Here is a 25,709-nt window from a genome sequence, read left to right as displayed (position 1 = left end):
CGGGGCGTGTGTGCCCGACAGAGAGGAGCGTCCACGCATTCCTCAGAGTCACTTTTCAGAAACACGCGTAAAAAAACGAGGGGAAGAGAAATCGACGCCTGCCATGAACGGTCTTCGGCACGGATCTCATTCACTACACGCGTGTCCGCGCGCGTCAAGCAGCCACACGCCCGGATCTGCCGCGTGCGCCATCCACACGCAACTGCAAGGCGCGCTAGCTGTGCGCGCACGCCAACACGACGGCAGCCTGCCAGCCTCCCTTTTTCTCCTCCGGCCTTTTCCTCCGGCTGCTGACCCCCGGCCGGCCCCGCCGAGCTCCGCGCCCCGCCCAGGCCCCGCCGGCCCCCGCAGCGCCTCCCACACCCACCCGGGTTCGCGCCGGCGACGAGGCTGCTTTCCGACGCTCGGCAAGGGAAGCGCGCCAAGGTCGGGACCACCGATCGGGCCCGGAACCGCGTGGCAAGCAGCGGGGACGGGTAGGAAGAGGTGGGGGCGACAGAAAGCAACCGGTGTTTGTGTGCGTCTCTGAACTTCTGGGAAAGCGCTTTGCCAAGTAAGTTCAAGGCAACGGTCTGCTGTTGTGGGTTGATTTCGAGGTGGGTGCGATCCGGAGTGAACAGAGACGCCAGAATCTGGATAAGGGGCACGAAATCGCCTCCTTTTGGAGGTCGGGTTTCTTTTTGTGCGTGACTTTGCCTCCTGGAAAGTGCTAATACTGGTGGTCACCCGTCATTAGTTCACTATTAAATCTAAGTTGGGAGCTACTAGCAAAGTCAGCTCCAGGTTTTTGGAGGGCAGGATACCCTCCATGGTCCCACTCCTCTTGGTGAGTCTTTCCCCTCACTGTGGCAGGTCTAGGGGGCTCTTGTTAGTGTGCTAGGGTCTGGGGTGGGGTGGGGGTGGGGCTCTGACCTTTGCCAACTTAAGAAGAGTGGAAGCAGACGAGCTGGCCCTCTAGTTCTGTGTTGTCCACACTGATTGACAGCTGTTTCTCCAGGGTTTCAATCTGGAGAATTCCCCAACCCCTAACTTGCAGAAGCCACGGATTGGACCTGGAACCTTCTGCACTCAAAGCAGATGTTCTACAACTGAGCCAGGACTCTTCTCCTTGACGTTGCTGCCCCTGGTTATTGCGGTCCTTTACCTCCTGGTATGCGTGCCTCTCGGTGCTCAGTTGACGGGGCAAATAAACAGTTTTCCTTCCCCAAGCCCCATGAAACAGCTGGATAATGTGGAAGAGCGTGTGCCTGGGTTTCTCTGCATTAGTTGTGGTCTCTGAAAATTTAACAGCGTACGAAGGAGGCCGTCCTCCTGCAAAGGTCATCGGGGTGATCTTGAAATCTGCGGGAAAGACCCGCTATTTTGGAATAATCCCAGGGGTTTGGGAGGATAACTCCGAAGAGCCGCATGACTCTTATTAGAAAAGCTTCTGTGTCTCCCCCAGTGGTGCAAACAGGCACATGTTCAACAGGGGAAACCTCTCCCTCCCCCCACATCACGTTATTGGCAGGGAAGGCTTCTCCTGTTGAAGTTTTGCATGCCGCTCAGTTTGAAAAAGAGACAGGAGCCTAGGTGCTGGCGGTGGAGGTGGCTGGCAGGCAACCCTAAGTGGGAAAGGCTTGGAAATATTTCCAGAGGAAGGTGGTTGAATGGGAGGCTTGTGTTAGGTGAGCATGGCAAGTGACCCGATCGACTCATGTTGACTAGAAATATTTGCTTGGCTTCAAGGGACAAAGAATGGCCCATTTCTTTGACTGCCTTTAGCAACATTCCTAAGGGAAACGCTCTGGGCTTGTGAGAATGCTGCGTTAGTGTTTTGCAAATTACAGAATTTCTTCATGGAACTTGGTGTGCTGAGATGGCCCGGAAGGGGGCGTTAGGCAAATGGATGGAGGGTGTGTCTTATGAAGGGCTACATGCAAACTGCCAGGTCAAAGGCAGCCTGCCTCTTAAGGATGAGTTGCTGGGGAAGGGGCTTAATGCTGTCGTGTCTGGCTGGCCACTGGGGGAAATGCAGGAAGTTGCCTTCTTATACCATCTAGCTGACACCCAGCAGGAGTTTTTTCCCCAGCCTTACCTGGAGATGCCAGGGATTTACCCTGAGACCTTTTGCAGGCAAAGGAGCTGCTCAACTGCTGAAGTACAGCCTTTCTAGGATGCTGTTCGAACTAATCCCCCAAGGGCTCTTCTTATGTGCTCTGTGGTTCTCATTTCTACCAGCCTGTTTGTTACACTCAGGAATGATTGCAGTCCAAATAATCTGGAGAGCACCATAATAGCATAAGTCTTCTTCTCTGGCGATTGCTTGTAGCCGAGTAAGATTGTCTTCCATAAACACGGTTTTAACAATGAGTCCGTAAGTGACTGTGGAGGCCAATTCTGGACCCACACGTCCTTCCATAGTGGGGACATTGGTTCCCAGGCGGGAGTTGCTCACAGTGTGGATTTGCCAAGCCTTCCTCTTAGCACGTTTCTCCCTTGCATCCTGAGTTCGAGTGTCTTCAAAGTCCATGACCCCTTTGGTAAAGTCTGTACTACAACTGAATCGCTCGCAGGCCAGTGTTTCCCAGTTGTCGGTGTTTATACTACATTTGTTTAGATTTGCCTTGAGATTTGCCTTTAAACCCCTTTTGTTGACCACCAGCATTACGATTTCCATTTTTAAGTTCGGAATAGAGTAGTTGCTTTGGAAGACGATAATCAGGCATCTGCACAATGTAAGTAGAACCTGCAGGATCAGGCTAATGGTTCTGAAAACCCTAGCTTCTTGTTCTTGGCCAACCAGATGCCTCTGAGATGCCTGCACCAGGCAGCGGAAGTTGGTGGAGGTGTTTCTGAGCCAGATGGATCAAGGCACTGGCTCCACGTAGCACACGTTCCCCTTGTTCGGTTTTTCCATCTGTAGAAGGGGAACAATAGCAACTTACCGTATTTTTTGCACCATAACACTCACTTTTTTCCTCCTAGAAAGTAAGGGGAAATGTCTGTGCGTGCTATGGAGGAAATGCCTACAGGTGGCATGCCTACGGATTTTCCTCCTCTAAAAACTACGTGCGTGTTATGGTCGGGTGTGTGTTATAGAGCGAAAAATATGGTACTTTTCAGGGGGTTTTTTATTGTGAGCGAAAATCACAGTACAATTTTTAAAGTGCTTGTCTATGTTCTAAAAGGTTGCATGCTAGTGGACCTATCTTCTACCTTTAGCCTGGTGTCTTTAGCCAAGTCCGGGAAATTTCCTAGTTTCCTAATCTCTGCAGGCAGGAACAAGAAAAATCTTAGTCTTTTTAATTACTTTAACATACGAGACCAACTTGGAGGAGACGGTGTAATTAATTACCCCTTTCCTACTAGATCTTCCTTGTACGTTAAGCATATCCTCCTTCACCAGAGGTGAAGGGGCATGAACTAACTGAGTCTAGGAATACAATTCTGTGGTTTTAACTCCTTCATGCATTAACTAGCCCTAGGCTTGCTATTTATATTTGACTGCAATTTCCCACAGTTGTTGTTAGCTATTTATTTATTTATATACCGCTGAGTTGCCAAAAAGGCTTCTAACCACTTTACAAGTATAAACGGCAACAAATATATCCAGACGTGTTTAAAATGCACAATAATGCAATTTCATCCAAAAGTTGAAGACATTTGTTATTAAAAATGTAAGACAAGTTCATCAAAAAGTTATAACTATTAAAACAGTAAAAATAATAATTAAACAATATAACACTACTGACGTGGGTTTTAAAGTTTTATAATTTGCCCGAGTTTTTAATGTTCTGCTTCTTTTTTTAAAATGCAGCCACCTGTCATTTTAAATGGATAGTTTTAATTGTGAGCCGCTCTGACAACCCTTCTCAGGATCAAGGCCAGGGTGCAATGCATGGAGATATTAACTGCTGCTCCCCACCCACAAACCCAAGACAATCGTCTCCAGGCCTGTGAGTTTTGTGCAAATGGAGAACAGACTTGCGGCAAAGGTGGAATGCTGTTGCTACTTATCGTCTTTGGAAGGGCTTGGTACTGAAATGAACCCAAGCAGAGCTGTGAAGCTGGATGCCATGGGGGTCGAGTATGGGGGATATTTATAACTCCAGCATCCTGCTAGCCTGGGTATATTTAGACAGAGCTGCCAAACAACAAGTCAGGGGAGATGGCTTGGCCAAAGGGCTTAACTGAACTCCCGTGTGCTACACCCAAGAGGAATTTTTCTTGCTGGGTCGCTTCTTCCCCTGCCTCTCGCAGTTTTGTTGTCGTTGTTGTTTAGTCATGTCCGACTCTTCGTGACCCCATGGACCAGAGCACGCCAGGCACTCCTGTCTTCCACTGCCTCCCGCAGTTTGGTCAAACTCACATTGGTAGCTTTGAGAACACTGTCCAACCATCTCGTCCTCTGTCTTCCCCTTCTCCTTGTGCCCTCAATCTTTCCCAACATCAGGGTCTTTTCCAGGGAGTCTTCTCTTCTCATGAAGTGGCCCAAGTATTGGAGCCTCAGCTTCAGGATCTGTCCTTCCAGTGAGCATTCAGGGCTGATTTCCTTCAGAATGGATAGGTTTCATCTTTTTGAAGTCCATGGGACTCTCAAGAGTCTCCTCCAGCACCATAATTCAAAAGCATCAATTCTTTGGCAATCAGCCTTCTTTATGGTCCAGCTCTCACAATACTAACCTACAAAAGCGATGAGCCAATGAATGGCCGAGTCCTAGGCCGAAACCAAACCTCCCTTTCTGTCTGTATCTCCTAAGCATCCCCATCCTGCTTCACACGAGACAACAGTGTGATGCAGCAGCAAAAAAATGCTAATGCCATTCTAGGCAGCATCAGCAAAAGTATAGTGCCCAAGTCAAGGGAAGTCATAGTACCACTCTGTCCTGCCTTGGGCAGACCACACCTGGAATACTTACTGTGTCCAGTTCTGGGTGTTGCAATTTAAGAAGGCTATTGACAAGCTGGAACATGTGCAGAGGAGGGCAATTGAGATGACCAAGGGTCTCGAAACCAAGCCTTATGAGGAACAGTTGAAGGAGCTGAGTATTTAGCCTAGAAAAGAGGAGACTGAAAGGAGATAGGATAGCCATTTTCAAATATATACAAGGCTGTTGCGTGGAAGATGGAGCAAGCAGCTTGTTTTCTCTTGCTCCAGAGGGTAGTACCTGAACCAATGGCTTCAAGTTACAAGAAAAGAGATTCCCTCATTGCAGGGGGTTGGACAAAAAGACCTTGGCCTGTTCCCAACAGGTAATGTTGCGGTGGGGGGGGGCATAGACAGCTTGGCCTTATAGAGTCGGTGTCCCTGGCTGCCTTCATTATTCTCCCTTACTGCTGGAATTTAGATTTCCAGCTTCTTGGGGCAGAGATCTGTCTTCCTTTCGCTCCTTTGTTTTGAGTATATTAAAGTGAAGTAAGGTTGGAGAACCTTTGGCTTTTATCTCTGACCATTGGCCTTGCTGCATGCTGGGAGTTAATCCATATCAGGAAAGCCGTATGCTCCCCATTCCAAGTGCAAAGAGACGTGCATTGATGTTTCCACCAAAAATAATGATAAAAGGATGCCTCTCAGCGGGTTCTGGGGCCATTTTTTTTTGGTTTCTGATACCCAATGTACCAACCTGGATCAAACCACTGACCCAATAGCCCCATACAGCAAAAAGTCTAGTTAACTATGCTAGGGAACAGACAAACTGCAGTCTACATTAAATGTGTAGTCTGCTGTTGTGTATTTTCTTCTTCTTAAGATAGCAGGCGTGTGTGTTTGCGTGAGATAAGGATAAGAAGCAACGGAGTGGGCGGGCGGGGTGAGTTAACTAGCACGCAGAGAAAGGGTTAAACCTTTGCACTCCCCATTCCCAGTCCTACCCCTCCCATCCCACTCCTGCCTTGGAAATCAAAGGCAGCCTAGGGGAGAGACAGTGTGGTGTAGTGGTTAGAGGGCCAGACTAGGACCTGGGAGACCGGGGTTCAAATTGCCATTTGGCCAGTATTATTTATTAAATTTATATACCACCCTTAATCCGAAGATCACAGGATGGTTTACAGTATATAAACACAAAAATATATAGCATAATAAAACAATAACACACACATCCTATACTTAGTTTTAAAAGCCATAGATTAATTAGTCAAAGGCATGGGTGAAGAAGACTGTTTTAACCTGGTGCCTAAAGATATGTAGAGAATGTGCCAGTTGAGCCTCCTTGGGGAGAGCATTCCACAAACAGGGAGCCACTGCAGAAAAGGCCCCGTTCTCATGTTGCCGCTCTCCAGATGAAGCTCACTTGGGCCAGTCACTGCCTCTCAGCCCAACCTACCTTGCAGGGTTGTTGTGGGAATTAAATAGGGAGGGGAAAACCATGTGCACTGCCTTGATCTCCTTGGAGGAAAAGGTGGGATATAAATGCGATAAATTATATGCAGGGGTTTAGCCTCAAGTGCATCCCCTCCAGGTAAGTCTGCAAAAGGGAAGAGAGGTGCTTCATTCTCTCTCCAAAGAGCGTGGCATCAGTTTGTGTGGGCAATCTAGCTAGTTAAAAGGAATGAATCATGAGTCACGGCAAAGCTTGCAGGCAGCCCCGCAGAGGGGAAAACAAAAGGGCTGGTTTCATTTCAAGGTTTCCAAACCTGATGTACCCTTGGTTAACAGATTGTCCTCGGCAGAATGTCAGATTCAGTCAGTTGCAACATTAAAGAACAATAATACTGCATTGGCGCAGGTATTTTGATGTCCTTGTAGCTTGCTTTCCTGTGGTATATATTCTCAAAACACACACACACACACACACACAGTATACAAATGCATGAATTGTAGGGCCACTCTCTTCTGTAGACCTGCAAGGGAAAGGTAAAGGTAAAGGGACCCCTGACCATTAGGTCCAGTCATGGCCGACTCTGGGGTTGCGGCGCTCATCTTGTTTTATTGGCCGAGGGAGCCGGCGTATAGCTTCCGGGTCATGTGGCCAGCATGGCTAAGCTGCTTCTGGCAAACCAGAGCAGCTCACGGAAACGCTGTTTTACCTTCCCGCTGGAGCGGAACCTATTTATCTACTTGCACTTTGACGTGCTTTCGAACTGCTAGGTTGGCAGGAGCTGGGACCGAACAATGGGAGCTCACCCTGTGGTGGGGAATCGAACCGCCCACCTTCCGATCTGCAAGCCCTAGGCTCAGTGGTTTAGACCACAGCTCCACCCACATTCCCATAGTGGGGTTCAAAATTGGCTGCCAGAGGCATACTGTTTCTCCTGTTGCCCAGTAGCATTGCTAGCCCGGCTGGAGGCAACCCCAGCGGCCAACTCGCTTTCTTCCAGGAATGTGTTCCCTGCTGGGGTGCAGTTACTGAGCAAAGGGAGCTTGGATTTCGAACCTTCTGATCGGCAAGTCCTAGGCTCTGTGGTTTAACCCACAGCGCCACCCGCATCCTGACCTGCTTGGTAGTCCGTCCCATAGTTTGGGGGTGGCAGTCTAGCCTGATCCAACTCCTTCTCCCTCTATGGCTGAGTGCATCCCATACATATAAAGCACATTGCTTTCCCCAAAGCAGGGCTTTTGGGACTACAACTCCCATCATCCTTAGCTAACAGGACCAGTGGTCAGGGATGATGGGAACTGTAGTCCAAAAACAGCCAGAGACTAGTGTTTCAGAAACCCTGGCCCAAAGCATCCTGGGAACCACGGTTTGTTAAGGGTTCTGGGAACTGTATTTCTGTGAAGGGCAAACTACAGTTCCCAGGCTTTTTAAAAGCCATGTGATTTTAAGTGAATGGTGCATGCACAGCCGGGTTGCCTCCTCTGCTGTGCTGCCTGTGGGTTTTTTTCTTTTCTTTCGCACCTTCTGGTCAGCAGCACACGCTGCTGTTCCCCTGCAGCCTTTGTCCTGGAGCCAAGGCAGACTTAATTTAGCTCCCCTAATCTTTCCCTCTCTGCCACTAGCCAGTACCTTCCTTTTTTTTAAAAAAAAAGAAGTTTGTTCCTTTCCCTCAGCTCCAACCAGTCCTTATCTCCTCCTGAAAGGCCAGGGAGGCCCAGCAGTACGGATCCTGAGGGGTAGGTGCGAGGGGCTGCACGGGGCAGGTAGCGAAGCAATTTCCCCACTCTTTATCTGGGGAAAGGAGACCACACGACCCCAAGGGCACTGCTGTTGAGCAGGGTGAGTTTCCTGCGAGGGTGAGCCTATGGGTGGGATAATATAACACCCTTGCGTGCCAGAACCCAGCAGAATGGGCACCTCTCTGCAGAGGAACAGGGACAGCTGTGTCAGGGGCTGTAATGGAGCTGTCAACCGAGTGGTTTTGTAGGCTTTTTGGAATGGGGCAAGGCAGAATCAGGGGGCAAGTGTTTTTCTCTATTGTGTAGCAATGCTTGGAAAGCCAGTTTTTTTTTAACAAAATGCAGTTCCCAGGTTTCTGTGGTGGGGCAAGCCATGTGTTTTTAATGTGCTTTAAACATACGTTGTGATTTTTCACATTGACGGAATATGCAGAAATGGCAAGTTTATCTAGCGAAATCAGAAATCAAGATGAGGTAGAATTCAAGGAGGATTGGAGAAAGTTTGTAGATTTTTTTTTTAAAAAAACCTATTGTACACATGCTAAAACGCAAGCGGCTTTAGAGTAAAAACAGCAGTAAAATACAGATTTGAAAATACTGTGGAAAAGGTAAGATATGGAATAACTAGCATGCAGCATAAATTAGAAAAATATGATTGTACATTGGCAAATGTTGCTTCAACTTTCTCTTTGAAATATATAAATAAAATCTTATGGAAACAAAAAAATGAAATAAACCTTTGGTGTGGATGTGACATGCTCCCATGATGATGTCTAGCCTCACCCTGTGAAGGTCCGGCCGTCCTTGCTGCATTTAAAGCAGCCTTGCAAAGAACCCTGGGAACTACAGTTCCCAACGCCCTTGCTAATTTAAAGTTGCCAGGATTCTTTGTGGGGAGGGAAAGGGGCTTTAAGGGTACAGGCTTGTGTTCAACATAGTGCTAAGATTCTGCCAGCAAAAAGGTTGCGCGACGGAATCTCCTCCCCCTCACGCACCCCCTTGGCACTGGTGGGCATGCAGCCCCCAAGGAAAGGTCTGATCCAGTTGAGGTACAGTCAGTGTTAACTGGATCCACCAGTGGGTATGAGGGGGCTCTTTTCTCTCTCTGCCCCCTTTCCTCTGAAACTCAGCACTGCAATGCTGAGATTGTCCAAGGCGTTTGGGTGCTTGAACCCGAAATTGTCTGCATCATGCTCCCATCAGGGCAAATTAACAATAATGCAATTGGCTTCATTAATGGCAACAGATTGGCACATGCATCGGACCTCCTGTTTTTGCAGCCCCTCTGGCCCGCCGGATATTAGGGGGTGGCAAAGCTTGAGAAGGTGCAAGATGGTGACAGCAGTCACAAAATTAAAAGATGCCTGCCTCTTGGGAGAAAAGCAATGTCAAATCTAGACAGCATCCTAAAAAGCAGCGACATCACCTTGTCAACAAAGGTCCGTATAGTTAAAGCTATGGTTTTCCCAGAAGTGATGTATGGAAGTGAGAGCTGGACCATAAAGAAGGCTGATCGCCGAAGAAATGATGCTTTTGAATTATGGTGCTGGAGGAGACTCTTGAGAGTCCCATGGACTGCAAGAAGATCAAACCTCTCCATTCTTAAGGAAATCAGCTCTGAGTGCTCACTAGAAGGACAGATCCTGAAGCTCAGGCTCCAACTTGGGCCACTTCATGAGAAGAGAAGACTCCCTGGAAAAGACCCTGATGTTGGGAAAGATTGAGGGCACAAGGAGAAGGGAATGACAGAGGACGAGATGGTTGGACAGTGTTCTCGAAGCTACCAGCATGAGTTTGACCAAACTGCAGGAGGCAGTGGAAGACAGGAGTGCCTGGCGTGCTCTGGTCCATGGGGTCACGAAGAGTCGCACACGACTAAACAACACCAAAAAGCTTGGCAGAATAACCTACATAAATATTGGGCTCCTGCAGATCTGTTTCTTGAGCATTTATGTGGATTCGCTTGCGCACAGCTTACACAGAGGTTAGGCAATATCTAGCTTTAATTTTTATATATATCTTATTGCTTTTATACTCCCCCTTTCCTCCGAGGAGCTCAGGGTGGTGCGCATGGTTATCTCCTGTCTCCATTTTTAACTTCACAACAACCCTGTGAGGTTGTTTAGGTTGGGAGACTGTGGCTGGCCCCAGATCACCTAGCGAGCATCAGGTCTGCCTGGGGATTTGAACCCTGGTCTCCCTGTTGCTTTCCTAACCACAAAAAAGGTTTGTTGTCCGCCCTGCTCCACCTAGGATTTGTAGTTGCAGAACAACAGCTAGGCACTTTTACCCACTGGAATTCTGCAAGCCTAAATTTCTTTCTGTGCCCGAATCCCTCCCGCAAAACACAGGCAGCCCAGAGGCGACAGATGTATTGCCCCCATAAAAAAGTTAAAGGGACCCCTGACCATTAGGTCCAGTCGCAAACGACTCTGGGGTTGCAGCGCTCATCTTGCTTTACTGACCAAGGAAGCCGACGTTTGGCCGCAGATAGTTTTTTCCGGGTCATGTGGCCAGCATGACTAAGCCGCTTCTGGCGAAACCAGAGCAGCGCACGGAAACACCATTTACCTTCCCGCTGGAGTGGTACCTATTTATCTACTTGCACTTTGACGTGCTTTCGAACTGCTAGGTTGGCAGGAGCTGGGACCGAACAATGGGAGCTCACCCCGCGGCGGGGATTCGAACCGCCCATCTTCCGATCTGCAAGCCCTAGGCTCAGTGGTTTAGACCACAGCTCCACCCGCGTCCCTATTGCCCCCATAGTGGGGTTCAAAATTGACTGCCACAGGCATACTGTTTCTCCTGTTGCCCAGTAGCATTGCTAGCCCGGCTGGAGGCAACCCCAGCCGCCAACTCGCTTTCTTCCAGGAATGTGCTCCCTGCTGGGGTGCAGTTACTGAGCAGCAGGGAAAGGCAGGCGGGTGTTGCTTTGCAGCTACAGCAACAAACAATAGGGTGTGTGTGTGTGGGAAATTAAGGCTACAAGGAACCGACAAAAGAACATTCAGGCAGCTCCAAACCTGGCCGTCCCTGGATTGTCCAGCCAGCCTAACCGTCTGCGTCCCCCCCCCCATTTCAATCTCCCCAGCATGGAGAGAAGCTTTTGTACCCTTGTCCAATGGCTCTCAAAATTACGAGCTGCCTGGGCAGGCCCAAACATCTCCTGCACATTCCACAAGGCTTTGGCGACACTCTGCTCCCTGCCAGAGCCTGGCTTCCACATTTTTGGTCTTGTGCCGTGGTTGTGAGGTCCCCAGCGTCGTCCTAGCAGAGGAGGAGGTCCCCTGCTTCTTTGCAGCACCTCCCATGCTCATTGATTGACAGGTGGTTGACAGGTCCCTGCTTCTACCCACACCACCTCTCTCAGTCGATGCCGGCATCTTTGCCTAGCTGCAAATCCGGCTGATTCCAGAAGGAAGTGTTGTAGCTCGGTGGCAGAGCAAGTGCAAACACGTGGCACAGTACCTTGAAAACCCATTTTTTTGAGAGCAAAGTGGTACCTAATGTTAAGAGCAGCTCCAAATGTGTGCGCTGGGGCGTTCTTTGTTGCACCGAGAAATCTCAGAGAGCCAGTCTGGTGTAGTGGTTAAGAGCGGTGGACTCGTAATCTGGGGAACCGGGTTCGCGTCTCCGCTCCTCCACATGCAGCTGCTGGGTGACCTTGGGCCAGTCACACTTCTTTGAAGTCTCTCAGCCCCACTCACCTCACAGAGTGTTTGTTGTGGGGGAGGAAGGGAAAGGGGAATGTTAGCCGCTTTGAGACTCCTTCGGGTAGTGATAAAGCGGGATATCAAATCCAAAACTCTTCAAATCCAAACTCTCTTCTCTCTTGGCTGATGTTTGCAGCTGGAAGCGTGGCCTTTCTGGCAGAGAGTGAGCCAAGGCATGGGAGTGTTCCTATTCCCCTTTCCTGCTCGGTTAGTGATAGCAGCAGCCAAACATACAAGCCAGAAGGATGTTTGTGGAAAGGATCTGTTTGTCTGAGCACTATGGGGCTGGGGTAGGAAGCGAGGAAGTAGGGGCCGGCCTCCCTCCCAGGCAATTGGGTGTGTGCCTTCCAGCATTAGTCCGATGGTGGTGGTTGTTTTTGAACCGGTGCCTAGCAGCGAAGGCACGTGATGAGTGCCGACGCAAATTGAGGCAAATGGGACCTCTGAGGAACGGGTGGGGGAGAGGGGTACAAAATGGAGTACAGTGGTATCTCGGGTTACATATGCTTCAGGTTACATATGTTTCAGGTTACAGACTCCGCTAACCCAGAAATATTACCTCAGGTTAAGAACTTTGCTTCAGGATGAGAACAGAAATCGCACAGCGGCGGTGCAGCGGCAGCAGGAGGCCCCATTAGCTGAAGTGGTGCTTCAGGTTAAGAACAGTTTCAGGTTAAGAACAGACCTCCAGAACGAATTGCCGTATTTTTCGCCCTATAGGACGCACTTTCCCCCCTCCAAAAATGAAGGGGAAATGTGCGTTCGTCCTATGGGGCGAATGCAGGCTTCTGCTGAAGCCTGGAGAGCGAGAGGGGTCAGTGCGCACCGACCCCTCTCGCTCTCCAGGCTTCAGGAAGCTTTCCGCAAGCCTTGGGAGCTGATCTCCCGAGCCTTGCGGAGAGCTGCCTGCATCCCGAAGCCTGGGGTGCGCTGTGCAGTGTGCCCTGGGCTTCGGGCAGCTCTCCGCAAGCCGGGGGAGACCGGCGCGACTTCCCGCCGGGCTCCCTAGGCTTGCGGATAGCAGCCTGTTTTGGGGGCTGGGGTTGGGGGAAGCTCGGGCTTCCCTTGCCCCAGCCCCGCGCCGGGGGGGGGGGAAATAATTTTTTTTATTTATCCCCCCCCCAAAGAAAACTAGGTGCGCCCTATGGGCTGGTGCGCCCTATGGGGCGAAAAATACGGTAAGTACTTAACCTGAGGTACCAGTGTATCCTGGAACAGGGCTGAGCAGGTTGGAGGCCTGATATATACTGCAGCATTTTGTTGCAAGCCTCAGTTGTTTTCCGTAAGTGCCTCTTCGGCCATGGGCACTTGCAAACAGAGACTCTGAATTTTAGCTGAATTCTCCCTCTTGTTAAATGCACTTTGATCCGCATGTTCTGGTTAAGAGCACGACAGGACCTTTCTCTGCCGGAAGGTTGCGAGCTTAATTGCCTGCCAGGGCAGGCAGATGGGAAACCCTGAAATGTCCCTGAGCACCCGAGAGACAGGTTATCATTTGCAAACATTGCAAAGCAGTTTTCGGTGGCTGCAAAAAAGCCTATTGCCATAGTTACAGGCCTTTGCCCTCCCTTCCACAGGGCCACTGAGGCCATTTCAGGATGTGAAATAATGGGTCCAGCCCCAGCTGTTTGAGGAACCATTTCCTCTCCTCTCCCAGTCCATTTCCCTTTCCACCTGGCTGATCTGAACCCCCCTCCCAAACCGCCCCTCTCCCCACAGCCGTCTTGCTGACACTTCTCAGCCATCTTTTGTTTCCTGCTTGCGTTTTGAGGGATGTTCTCTAATTCTGGAACATTTCTCAGCAAAGCTCTATTTTTAACCGTACCCCCCTGGCTCCCGGTGGACTTGCTGTTTACTTTTCCGTCTTTAAGAGAAGCCGACTTTGTGTTCTCTCAGGGTTCCTGCTTGTTCAGTGGGAACTCCCCAACAGGCTGCGTTCTTTCTTCAGGGCAATGCCGAGTGAGGTGGGAAACGTTACCTGTTGAATTTCTGTTGGTTGCCTCAGATTGGTGCGTCCCTTGACAGTGCAGGAACCCTCTCAAGAGGGAAAGGCAACTACCTTGCTGAGCACTGCTGTTGGGAGAAAAGGGTGGAGGAGGGAGAAGGGGGAATGAAGAGAGGAAATGCCCTGAAGAAGAACATGTCTGAAAAGGTGGAATTTGTAGCTCATGGCAGCTGTTTTTAGTGGAAAAACAGGATAGGGGAGAAAGGTTTAGCCCCTTCCTCTTGCACTGGGATCCAGACGGACCCCAATAGGGTTCTCTTTGCATGCTGGGGCTAAGTACAGTGGTACCTCGGGTTAAGAATTTAATTCTGTTCTTAACCTGAAACTGTTCTTAACCTGAGGTACCACTTTAGCTAATGGGAACTCCTGCTGCTGCCACTCAATTTCTGTTCTCATCCTGAAGCAAAGTCCTTAACCCGAGGTACTATTTCTGGATTAGTGGAGTCTGTAACCTGAAGCATCCGTAACCTGAAGCGCCTGTAACCCAAGGTACCACTGTACACTTTTTAGAAAGTGTGCTTAACACAATGTGTAGTTGGACCCCGTAGTACAGAACCTCAGGGCTAAATGCAACCTTCCAGGACTCTCTGTGTGGTCCTCAGTCTCTCTCCAGGCAACGCCCCCTTTCACCAGGCCACACCCCCTTTCCCTCCAGGCTGCACACCTCACCAGCCTTGCTTTGTGCTCTTCCTGGGAGTTTTTGCCTTGCTGGAATGCGTCCTTGAATTCTTATAATCCTTTCTTGCCTGGATGGTGGGCAGATCGAACCCCAGAATCATAGAATTGGAAGGGACCCCAAGGGTCATCTAGTCCAACCCTTTCAATGCAGGAATCTTAGCTAAAGCATATTACATCCTGCACATTGCTCAAGCCAGGAATCTGACTATTCGTTGCTTTTATATCTCCCCAGAACAGTCATGGAGTTGTGGTTCCTTCTGCCTCTGTGTGGGATCTTGATAGGATCTGCAGTAGCAGGTAAGCTTGGGGGGGGGGCAGGGGAGGAGGAGAAACGGCTGAGAACGTCTGCTGACATTTGGGCATTTTGTACTCTGCGCAAAAAGAAAATCCAGTTCAAAAATGTACTGCACCTTATAGTAAAAAAGGATCTTGGTGAGCCAAGGTGGTGTAGCGGTTAAAATCTTGGACTAGGACCTGGGAGACCAGGGCTCAAATCCACACTCACTGGGCATACCTGTCAACTTTTTCCTTTTCTTATTCAGCATAAGGGAATTTCCCTTAAAAAAAGAAAAACGTTGACAGCTATGTCACTGGGTGACCTTGGTCTAGTCACTGCCTCTCAGCCTACTTCACAGGATTGTTGTGGGGATGAAATGGGGAAGGGGAAAACCATATACACTACCTCAAACCTCTTGTGGGGGGTGGGGGTGGCAGAAGGTAGGACAAAAATATAATAAATCAAATAAATAAACTTGAACTTGCCAGTACGTGCTTGAATGTCACCCAAAAATAGCAGGTGTCTGAAAGGGCCCCTTATATATTCAAGCCTTTTCAGTGTTGTTTTTGTTGTTATTTCTTAATTTATGTGCTGCTTAGTTGCCAGGTAGGATTGGAAATGCAATTTAAAGAGGAGGAACAGTGGGGTATAAATAAAAATAAATAATAAAAACAAAACATTTCCCCCCAAATCGGGTTTATCAAGATTATAATGCTAAGTTGTTTAGTATAAAGTGATTGATTAATGGGGGCGGGGGGGGGGAGGGAAGATTTAAGGATAACCGTATTATTAATCTCCTCTCTCTATGTGTGTGTGTTTGTTTGCCTCTTTCAGAACCACCACAACCCAAGGACATTCCACACGACCCATTCAATTATGGTGAGCCAGTTGTTACTATCTGGGGTCAGGATATAGATGGCAAGGGCAGAGACCCCCTAACAGACTTTTGGAAACAAAAAATGTGTTGTCCAATCTCCTCGTTTTTGAAATTAAAAAAACTACAACTTTAAAAGAGGTGCGGATGACTCTGACTTGGAGCGCAGCACTGATGCAAAGGAGAGGGCTTTTTGTGTTTTTTAACCTTCTGTCACCACCTGTGGAGGCTATTTTCCTCAGCCTCTGTCTCCCTTGCTTCCCACAGTGGAGACCCATCCATTTGAGCAAGTGGGGCACTGCCTCACCAAGACCAGTCTGTCCCCAGCCAGCCCTCACATGTCTGCCTACCTCTGGCTGTCAGCTTCCTATTCCTTATTCTCAGTGCTGGCCTTCTAGGACTCAGCAGGGAGGAGGAAACCTGTGCCACATTTACACCGTGCCTTAAAAGTGCTGTGATACTGCTTTAAACAGTCGTCTCTCTCTCTCCCCCCCCCCCCGAACTCTGGGAGCTGTTCTGAGAGTTCTTAGGAGACCCAGAGTGGTTTCGCAGTCAATCCCTCTCCACAGGGAACTGTGGTAATTGAAGCTCTGCGAGGAGAATGGGGCCTCCTTTCCTTAGTTGGCGTTTGCTATCATTGGCTTGGGGATGTGGATCTAAACCACTAAGCCTAGGGCTTGCCGATCGGAAATGGAGTGAATTCCCATTGTTCGGTCCCACCTAGCAGTTCGAAAGCACATAAAAGTACAAGTAGATAAATAGGTACCGCTCTGGCGGGAAGGTAAACGGTGTTTCCGTGCGCTGCTCTGGTTCGCCAGAAGCGGCTTAGTCATGCTAGCCACATGACCTGGAAGCTGTCTGAGGACAAACGCTGGCTCCTTCGGCCTACAGAGCGAGATGCACGCCGCAACCCCAGAGCCGTCTGCGACTGGACCGAACAGTCAGGGGTAACTTTAGCTATCATTGGCTTGAGAGCTCCGCCTATGGTTTGGGCTACCAGAATTTTGCCCTACCCATCCCGATGGGCACCAGCTGTTACTGATCCGGAGAGCAACGGGTTGGGGAACACTGATGCAAAGCATCACAAGAGCATCCCCTCATTCCAAGTCAGGGATGTGTTCCCAGCTGGAAATGACCACTTCTTCCTTCTCCTTCCTTCTCAGATTACCACTCACTGAGAATTGGGGGGCTGATTTTTGCTGTCGTCCTGTTCCTGCTTGGCATTCTCATTGTGCTCAGTGAGTAGATTCTCTCCTTTTCTCTCCCCCCCCCACACCGCATTTCCCTGCCTTATAATGAGCCAAGCTGAGCCATGGCACCTGCTGAATTTCCCCAACATTGCGACTGCAGAAGCTGCAGGTGTGGGGAGGAAGGGCTCCTTTCACACACCTGTTTAGTTGAGGGCTGATCACTCAGGGCGAAAGGGACACTGCCTCACCAACTCTCAGCTTGCCCTCTGCCAGACCCAACTTTGCTGTCTTACTTACATCCAGCATACATGGTATTACTGGCTATCCTTGTCCTCAATCTCAGTGTCATAGGAGTCATCAGGGAAGCGGGTGTGGACAAAACTAGAATTAGCGTGCTCTGGTGCCACCTACTGTTGACCTCCCTGCCTCCTGCCTCGCCAGTTCCAAATGGGAACCAGCCACCACTGTCCAGTTGTTATTTTTTTCTCCTCTTAAGGCCCACACAGCGGGGCTCAGTTGCACACCCTGTCTCAGATACCGGATACAGTGGTACCTCAGGTTACAGACGCTTCAGGTTCCAGACTTCGCTAACCCAGAAATAGTGCTTCAGGTTAAGAACTTTGCTTCAGGATGAGAACAGAAATTGTGCTCCGGCGGCATGGCAGCAGTAGAAGGCCCCATTAGCTAAAGTGGTGCTTCAGGTTAAGAACAGTTTCAGGTTAAGTACGGACCTCCGGAACGAATTAAGTACTTAACCCGAGGTACCACTGTACTTGTACCTTTTCTTTCGAGGAGTGAAAAGCAGCTGGTGGGGACGGGGTAGGAGGGGGGAAACTACTGAAGGGAAATGGATCAAGGAGCCCATGTGGACGTATGGCTCAGTCAGTAGAGCATGAGACTCTTAATATCAGGGTTGTGGGTTTGAGGCTCACATTGGGGAAAAATAAAAATAAAAATCCCGCATTGCAGGTGGTTGGACTTGATGACCCTTGTGGTCCCTTCCAACTCTAGAATTCTATGATTTTATATATGAAGCTGTCTTTTACAGAGTCAGGCATTTGGTCTGCCTTGTCCACGATTGCTTCCTCTGACTGGAAGTGGCTCTACAGGGACCCCAGCAGATGTCTTTCCCATCGCTCACATCCCTGGAGACACCGGGGATTGAATTTGGGGCCTTTCACAGGCAAAGTTACGTGCTCTGCCAAAACTTTCTACTGCCACCTTCTGGTGGTCTTCTGCAGCATGTTAACAACACATGCAGCTGCTAAGTGTCACCAGGCTTGTAGATAAATTGGAGCCTCTGAGATACAGGAGGGTGTGTTGGCATACTTGGGGGAATCTTGAGGTTTGCAAAAGGAAAACACACCAAGGGAAAACCCGAAGGGGAGGAATCTTCTCCAACCAAAAGAGCAACCCAATGAAAGCTGCTTGTGTCCTCAGAATGCCGTTGAGAGGATGTTTGGAATGGAGTTTTCGGGAGGAGGGCATGGCTGGCTGGAACCCCAAGCAGCCGCACTCTGTGCAACATTTTGTTGCAGGTCTCACTTGTAGTCTCTGAGCCCCATGTGGACCTCAGGCTGTTGATCTATTTAGCTCAAGACTGGCTGGCTTCAGTGCTCTTAAGTTTAGTCTTTCCCATCCTATCTTTAGATATTTTGTGGATTGGAGTTGGGACTGTCTCTATGCATTCTGCCACTGACCTGCGGGCTCCCTCTAATGTAAGATTACCAGATTTTTTTCAATGAATCTGGGGACACTTATCAACTTCAATGGATTTTGTATGGGGACTGATGTGTAAATCCCGGGACTGTCCCGGGGAAACGGGGATGTCTGGTAACCTTAAATTAGAGTGAGCTGCTTTCTCTTCCAACCACTGGGCAACACTCCCTTCCCAAAAGAATGCTGGCAATCCCAGAGTCTTTGCTTCTCGTCTGTCCGCGTACTGATTTTCTTTCACTGTTTGGGATTTCTGTCTCTCTTTCCCAGGTCGACGTTGTCGCTGCAAGTTCAACCAGCAACAGAGGTAATGCCTTTCTCCTGAAAAGCTTAAATGGGTGAGCTAGGATGGAGGGGCTATTATATACGGCAGATGCAGACAGGTGACCTAGCAAGGAGAGAAAAAAGTAGCACACTCAAATTATGAGTCTTGGAGAATGTGACATTATAACCTGAACAGGACAACAGCGCCCTCTAGAGCATCTGTGATCAGACCATTCCTCCGGAAGTCTGCAACAAACTGATATCCTGTCTTCTATTCTTCAGTATGCATTCTGAGGTTGATAATCATTTATTGCAGTACCTCATCTAATCAAAAACAGCTAAGCCTTCTTATAATATAAGTTTTAATGAATCATCAAGGAGGTGGAATCAACCTCTAAAGAAATTCTGATTGGCAAAATATACTTTATCTCATGTGCCAGTAGTCTGTTATGCAAATAGGCCCAAAACCGATCTGCCTGTGTGAACAAACAGGCTTTGCGCTCTGTCTTTGTCTTCTTGGAACCATCCAATCAGGAGGCCAAAGATATTCTCTCGTTCAGAAATTCTCTTCTATAAGGAACTTTGGACATGCTCTGAAATCCAAGACTTTGCTTAAGCAGGTAAAATGTAACTAGGTCAGGCTGATTTTTCTTTTTCTTTGCAAGTCTTGTGTATGATTTTGTTGCCTTCCCTTTATTAAATATTTGTATACCACTTCTCATTAAAACAGTACCAAGGTGTACAGTAAAACAGTTTGGTACAAAACAACCAGAAGTACAATCGGAAAAAGATCTTCCCACACACCCTTTCCTCCAGATAAAAACTATTTACACTTGGACATTTGGCTTCACTCATTTCCAAAAGCTTCCCCATGTGCTAAGACTGCACAGTTGTTAAGCTACCTCCTTTGTTTTCTTAAGGAGCTTTCACAAGATTTTGTTTATTTATTTCTTTATATATATATTTATAGCCGGCACTTTCATAAAAACATATCCAGGTGGTATGCAACATATAAGGATAAAATCAGCCAAAAGCATCCATAAATACATCAGTAAAACATAGTGATTGCTTAAAAAGAGATGGTTCGTGACAATATAGTTTTCAAAAGACATCTTAAAGAAGGAAGGGATGGTTCCTGCCGAACTCTAGTGGCAGGGAGTTCCGCAGGGCAGGGCATAACCCCACTCAAGGCTCAGTCCCTAGTTTAGACCAACCCAACCTTAGCAGCATTGGGAACCAGCCAGAAGTCATCCATCAGACAGTCTTAGTGGTTGAGGTGGACCAAAAGGAATCAGGCAGTCCTTAAGGTATTTGGACCTCAAGTTGTTTAGGGCTTTATGAATGAACACAAGTAACTTGAATCTGGCCTGGTAGCAAGACAGCAAATTGTTAAACTTGGGGCTTTGGAAAAGTAAATGCAAACTTCTCCTTCCCTGCCAGTGGCATAGCGTGGGTTGCCAGCACTCCGGGCTACCTGGAGGAGCGAGGGTGAGAAGGAGGGAAACAGACAAAGACAGAGAACGCATGCGCATTCAGCTGCCTAACAGCATCAGCGGCACCCAAGAGATTGCAGCTGTAGAGATAAGAAAAGAAGAGTCGTTCCATTGCCCGGACAGGTTCTCATGGAGAGGCTGTTTTCAACAGAGCCCAGCAATGGAATCGCGTAACTGTATTGAGACAGCACCAGGTGTTGAAATTTGGCGGCCTTAACAATTTTGCACCCGGAGCAGTCACCCCACGCTACGCCACTGCTCCCCCACAACAATAGTTGGGTTGGAAGGAGGGGTCCTTGGCAGTAGGAGTCAGACCACCAGCCCTCCAAACAGCAGAGCAGAGCCTGTCACAATCCAAAACACGGGTAGTCAACCCTTTTGGGACCCATGGAAATGTGAATAAATCCATAGTTGGCAAGGCTCATTGGCTCGCATCACCTTAATTAACCATTTCTATGGGTGCCCTGAGTAGTTATTTTATCTGTCAACAGGAGGAGCTATTGCTTTGCTCTTGTACAAAACACCGTGGTTTTTAAAAAACAGAAATCGCTGCAGGATATGAAGAGAGCAAGGCATTTTTGTTAAGTGCAGCATGACAAATTTTTTTTTCTATTTACAGGACGGGTGAACCTGACGAGGAGGAGGGGCCCCTGCGCAGCTCGATTCGGCGTAAGATTCAGCCTAATTGAGTTATCCTTCACGTTCCCCTGCTGCGCCCTTCTTTTCCTCATATTTGAGGACTAGAAACTATAAAAAGAAAACTGAGGAGCTCAGCCTTGTGCCTACGTCAGATTTATTCATTTCATTAAAAACTTTTAATTTGTTTATTTCGTAAAAATTATACACTGCTTGATTGCAAAAACAAAACAAAAGCTTTTGCAGTCATACCTCGGGTTGAATACGCTTCGAGTTGAGCGTGTTCGAGTTGTGCTCCATGGCAACCCAGAAGTAACGGAGCGCGTTACTTCCGGGTTTCGCCGCTTGCGCATGCGCAGACGCTCAAAATGACGTCATGCGCATGCGCAGAAGCGGCGAAAAGCGACGCGCGAGTGTGCAGACGTGCTGTCACTAGTTACGTTTACCTCTAGATGCGAACAGGGCTCCGGTAGGATTTCTAGGTGCGTTGGAATAGATTGGCAAGGACTCCTGGCTCAGGTGATTAACAATAGCAACCAGGATATGACTTTGCCCACCTTAATTGAGCGGCTGAAATAAAGAAAGGACTTTTGTGTGGTAGGACTGTGTGTTCAACCTGCGTCCCATCTACACCACACATTTAAAGCAGTATCATACCACTTTAAACACCTATGGCCTCCCCCAAAGAATCCTGGGAGCTGTAGTTTGTTAAGGGTGCTGAGGGCTGTTAGGAGACCCCCTATTCACCTCACAGAGCAGCAGTTTCCAGAGTGGATTAACAATCAATTCTTCTTTGGGAGAAGAACTTTGGGAATTGTACCTCTTTGACAGGATCCAGCCAGGCAAAAAAAACTTGAGGCACAAAGAAAGGCCTGTGAGGAGGCTGTGGCCTGAGGAGGGCCAGACTGAGATGTCTGGAGGGCCTCATTCCATCCCCAGACCTCAGGTTCCCCACCCCTCTGCTAGATCCTGTGCTATGGGGGAGAATGTGTTTTGGGACTGCTTTGATTTGTCGTATAACAGGACACACTGCTGGGGCAAACTGTTCCTGCCTGGGGTGGATTAGGGAAAGAAAGCTTAAAGCCTTTTAGGGAAACAACCGCTTTTTAAAAACTGTCTCTTTCTGACTCTCCTTGCTAGGTTTATCCACAAGGATGAGATAGAAGAAGCCTGAAACTGGTGAGTTACATATACCGCATGACTGGGGAGATGGACCGCTGGTTGGGACAGACTGGTTGGGCTCCGGGTCCCGCTAGCATGCTCTGAAAATCAAGTCAACAGCTTTGCTCATAGTTTACACTATATTGAAATTGAAAGTGATGATAGAACTTTCCAGTGAACACTACTGAATGGGCAGTGTGTCACAGTGGTTAGACTTTGGGCCTAGGACCTGCGTGGCCAGGGTTCAATCCAGGGGTATTGTGGGAAACGCTGAATGGCGGCTCGTACACCCTGCCAATAATGCTGATTGGAACACTAGAGGGGTTAAAGAGGGGGCTGTGGGGCAGCCATCAGTAGGGCAGGGTCTGCTGGACCCCTGGCAGCCGGTGGAGGCTCATCCATTGGGGTGAATGGGCATTCCCTTGCCAAGCTCAATCAACTCAGCCTGCCTGCCTTCTTACTTCCAGCCAGGGGTTGGCACTACCTACCATCTTCCTGCCCCCTATCCTCAGCAGGGAAGAGGCCAATGGAGAGAAAATAATAATTAGTTGCCTCTGCCAGACATTGTCTCTAGCGCCACCTACTGTCAGTCTCCCTGCCTTAAAACCTACCAGTTCTAAGAGGCACCGGCCAACAACTACTTGGAGCTGCCCAGGAATCCTGGGTGCCAACTCTGGGCCTGGCAGAGGCAGTCCTTGAGGTACCCAGGACCTGAGCTGCCCAGGGCTTTTAAAGTTGAACCCTGTCCCTTTTAATTTAGCCAGGCACCTCCAGGCTTGCAATTACAGAGAGGCCTGGAAGGCAAGTACACAAGAAGCTGCCTTTTCCTAAGTCAGCAGCTCTCCAGGATTCAGGCAAGAGTCTCTCCCAGACCTATCTGGCGCTGATGGGATTCACCTTGAGACCTTCTGCATGCCAAACACATGCTCTCCTACTGAGCTACAGTCCTTTCTTCTAAATTGACTGTGGGACACCTCACAGAGCAGTATGTCGTGGAGAACCATCTGGAGAAACTGTGACCTTATCGAGGCTTTTGGGGGGGCATCTGTTGGCCTTCTGCCTTTCTGGATTTATTTTGAACTTAACTCCTTCTGCGCCTGACTTTTCTTTTTCTCCTCCCAGGCTGCTCCTGACATGTCGTTCCCCCCATGATCCAGAGTGTTCCTGTCTCTGCACTGCACACAGCCCTCGCCTCCCTGCTCCCCAGCAAGCCGCCTGCCTGTTGCACCAAACCTGGCAAAATGCCAGGCCTGCTGTCTTTGTGGTGATCCCAGCCTAACTTGGAAGTGCTTAGCTTGCTGCGAGACTCTGAGACAAAGGGGTTGTCGTCCGGCACATTTGGCTCAAGCTTAGTCCTCATCCTAGGCGATGGGGGGTACTAAATCTGCCTTCCTGGTGCTCAAACGGTTACGATGAGACTTCCCAAGAGCGGTGGTAGAAATGCTTTTCAGACATATCTATGCATAAAGGATGTCAGCTCTGTCCTTGAAAAGAAAACAGAAGGGGTGTTCTTCTTCCAGAGAAGCTAGGAGCTCATCCAAAGTGGGGGGTTGCTTCCTTGGCCTTCCAGATTGTCACTTGATGCAATCTCAGTTACTCAGTGCAAGTGCGGAGTGCAAGGCAGCCTTTTCTGACTTGGTGCGTTCCAGATCTCGTTGGACTCCCAATTCCCATCAAACCTGGCCAGCGTGCCCAATGGCCAGAGAGGAAGGGAGTTGCAGTCCCGACGACAATTGGATGGCACTGTTTTGGGGAAAGCTGAAGGCGAACACTGTCTCCAGAAGTTGTTGACACCTGTCTGTCTCAAGAGACAATGGAGTGCGCCTCGGTGGGTGAAGTCTAATTGCTGTGTTTGGAGCACCAGAGTGACTTCCCTGGGGCGCAAGCCTGGGCAGTGTGTATGGAGGTCCCGAGCTGCCCAGATGGCAAGACCCCTCTCTCAGCCTTGCTGATGTGGCCCAAAGGAAAGCAGAGCAATGTTTTTGACAGCAGCTTGGCTGTAGGAGTTGCTGGACGGAGGCGTCCAAGGCACCACCCAACCACCTTGAGAACTGCAGATTTGTGTAGGGTTTACTCCTTAGGCTAGTTTTCTACTGAAGATATCCCTCAAGGCAGCAGAGGTCTAGGATCTGAGTCTTCCTTCTCCTAGATGATGAGGAGCCCCATTTGCCCCTCACTTCCCTCTGCAGGATGTTCAGAAATCGCCTTCTTGACCATTGGGCCCACTATTGGTCTCATCCACTCCATCTGCTGGAGCCTATCTTCATATACAAGGGAGGTCCTTAACTCATCAAGGGCTTGAGACCCATCGGCTACCCTTGCCTGGTTTAGCCCGGCCACTTTAAGCCACTTACCAGAGTGTGGCTGCTGTCATATGCTGACAGCTTCTAGGAGCCACAGGTGTGAGAGCTGAGTGCAGGGTGGGGCCCGAAGCTGAACAAACTACCCCAGAAGGAGTACAATGTGTCCCCCATCAGAGGTACTACCCCTCTCCTAACACCCCACCCCACCCCCAGGAAGAGGGTGATGAATAATGCAGCCCTAACCGTGAGGCTCCCTAAACAGGATTTTGCAATTCCCCCAGAGCCTATTTGTTGTATTTAGCAGCTGCAGCCACAAGACGTAGCGGGGAATGTTCATTTTGTTCCTGTCTGGTGGAGTGCGAGTTCCCAGCCCTGCCAAATGCACAATAATACACTCTTATAAATGGGAAGGGAGTATGAGATCTTTCTTTTTTTTATGAGAGTAAATTGAGGCCTTTCTTTCTTGAACAAAAAATAGTGACAGTTTCGACAGGAAGAAGAAGTTCTGGCCTTATTACAAGCTTGCTTTTTTGCCAAGAACTTCCTACAGTCAGTGCAGAGTATCCAGCTGTTGGGCTCAGCAAGCTGGCTGGGTCTAACCAACTAGGGATGCAGAAGCCGTAGCCCTTCCAGATGTGATAGGACTCTCAACTCAATTGCCTATGGTAACTGGCTGATGGGAGTCCAGCACCAAATTAGAGGACCACGGCTTCCCCATCCTTAGCCTAAATCTTTGCCTGTGGCATAGCAATGCAAACTGGCTCTGAAAATCCAGACCAGAACTGGAAATCTACTCCCAAGTGCCGATGCTTCAAATAATAAAACCTGGAGGCAGAAAGCAATTCCCGCCTTTGCCCTGAGTGTTGGGTGTGTAGGATGCAATAAATGAGTGTGTACGCTAGTTCTCCTGTTATACTGCCTTCACCTGCTTGGAAAAATGACTCTCAGTTATAGGCTAACCTTGCTGCGTGTGGTATCATTTGAGGTTACCTGTATTCTGTCGCAGTGTGGTTTCTTTCCAGCAGAGGGCAGTGCCATAACATCCACCTGCTTCTGTTCTGTCTAGGCTGCGTAGGAGGAGCAGGTGTGGGTGGCACCTGTCAAAGCTTAATGCCTGATGCTCTTTGTGCTGCTGGCCCTTAGGAAAGCTCTCCACTGAGCCCCGTTCCCCTGGTTTCGCTGACCCCGTTCTGTGTTTCTGACCTTTTATGTCTGCCAAGTCTCTTCCACGACATTAAAATGCTACTTTCTCCAGCTGCGGTGAAATGTCAGACTTTGCTCTCTGTGTGTGTCTGTGTGCTTGTGCATGAACGAGCTTGAGAGCAGTAAGACAGGGGTGGTATTTTCGGGAATTTCCACAC

At 49.0% G+C, this 25,709-nt stretch overlaps 1 protein-coding gene across 3 annotated transcripts; it reads left to right on the top strand.

The window, feature by feature from the left end:
- Positions 1–25,602, top strand: FXYD1 (FXYD domain containing ion transport regulator 1). Of its 3 annotated transcripts, none has more exons than XM_083751193.1 (8): positions 1–553; positions 14,667–14,731; positions 15,546–15,590; positions 16,749–16,823; positions 18,762–18,798; positions 20,868–20,917; positions 22,025–22,063; positions 23,168–25,602. In XM_083751193.1, exons 2-7 carry the CDS (start codon positions 14,674–14,676, stop codon positions 22,045–22,047), a joined length of 288 nt encoding a protein of 95 aa, XP_083607319.1. In that variant the 5' UTR covers positions 1–553; positions 14,667–14,673; the 3' UTR covers positions 22,048–22,063; positions 23,168–25,602. The 3 variants fall into 3 exon arrangements, with proteins under 3 accessions (XP_083607319.1, XP_083607321.1, XP_083607320.1); XM_083751195.1 differs by lacking the exon at positions 1–553 and adding an exon at positions 7,861–8,138; XM_083751194.1 differs by lacking the exon at positions 1–553 and adding an exon at positions 7,874–8,035.
- Positions 25,603–25,709: the final 107 nt, after the last annotated feature.

Source organism: Podarcis gaigeae, assembly GCF_964106915.1.
Source record: "Podarcis gaigeae genome assembly, chromosome: 8".
Taxonomy (NCBI): domain Eukaryota; kingdom Metazoa; phylum Chordata; class Lepidosauria; order Squamata; family Lacertidae; genus Podarcis; species Podarcis gaigeae.
This window is presented reverse-complemented; position numbering and strand designations above follow the sequence as displayed.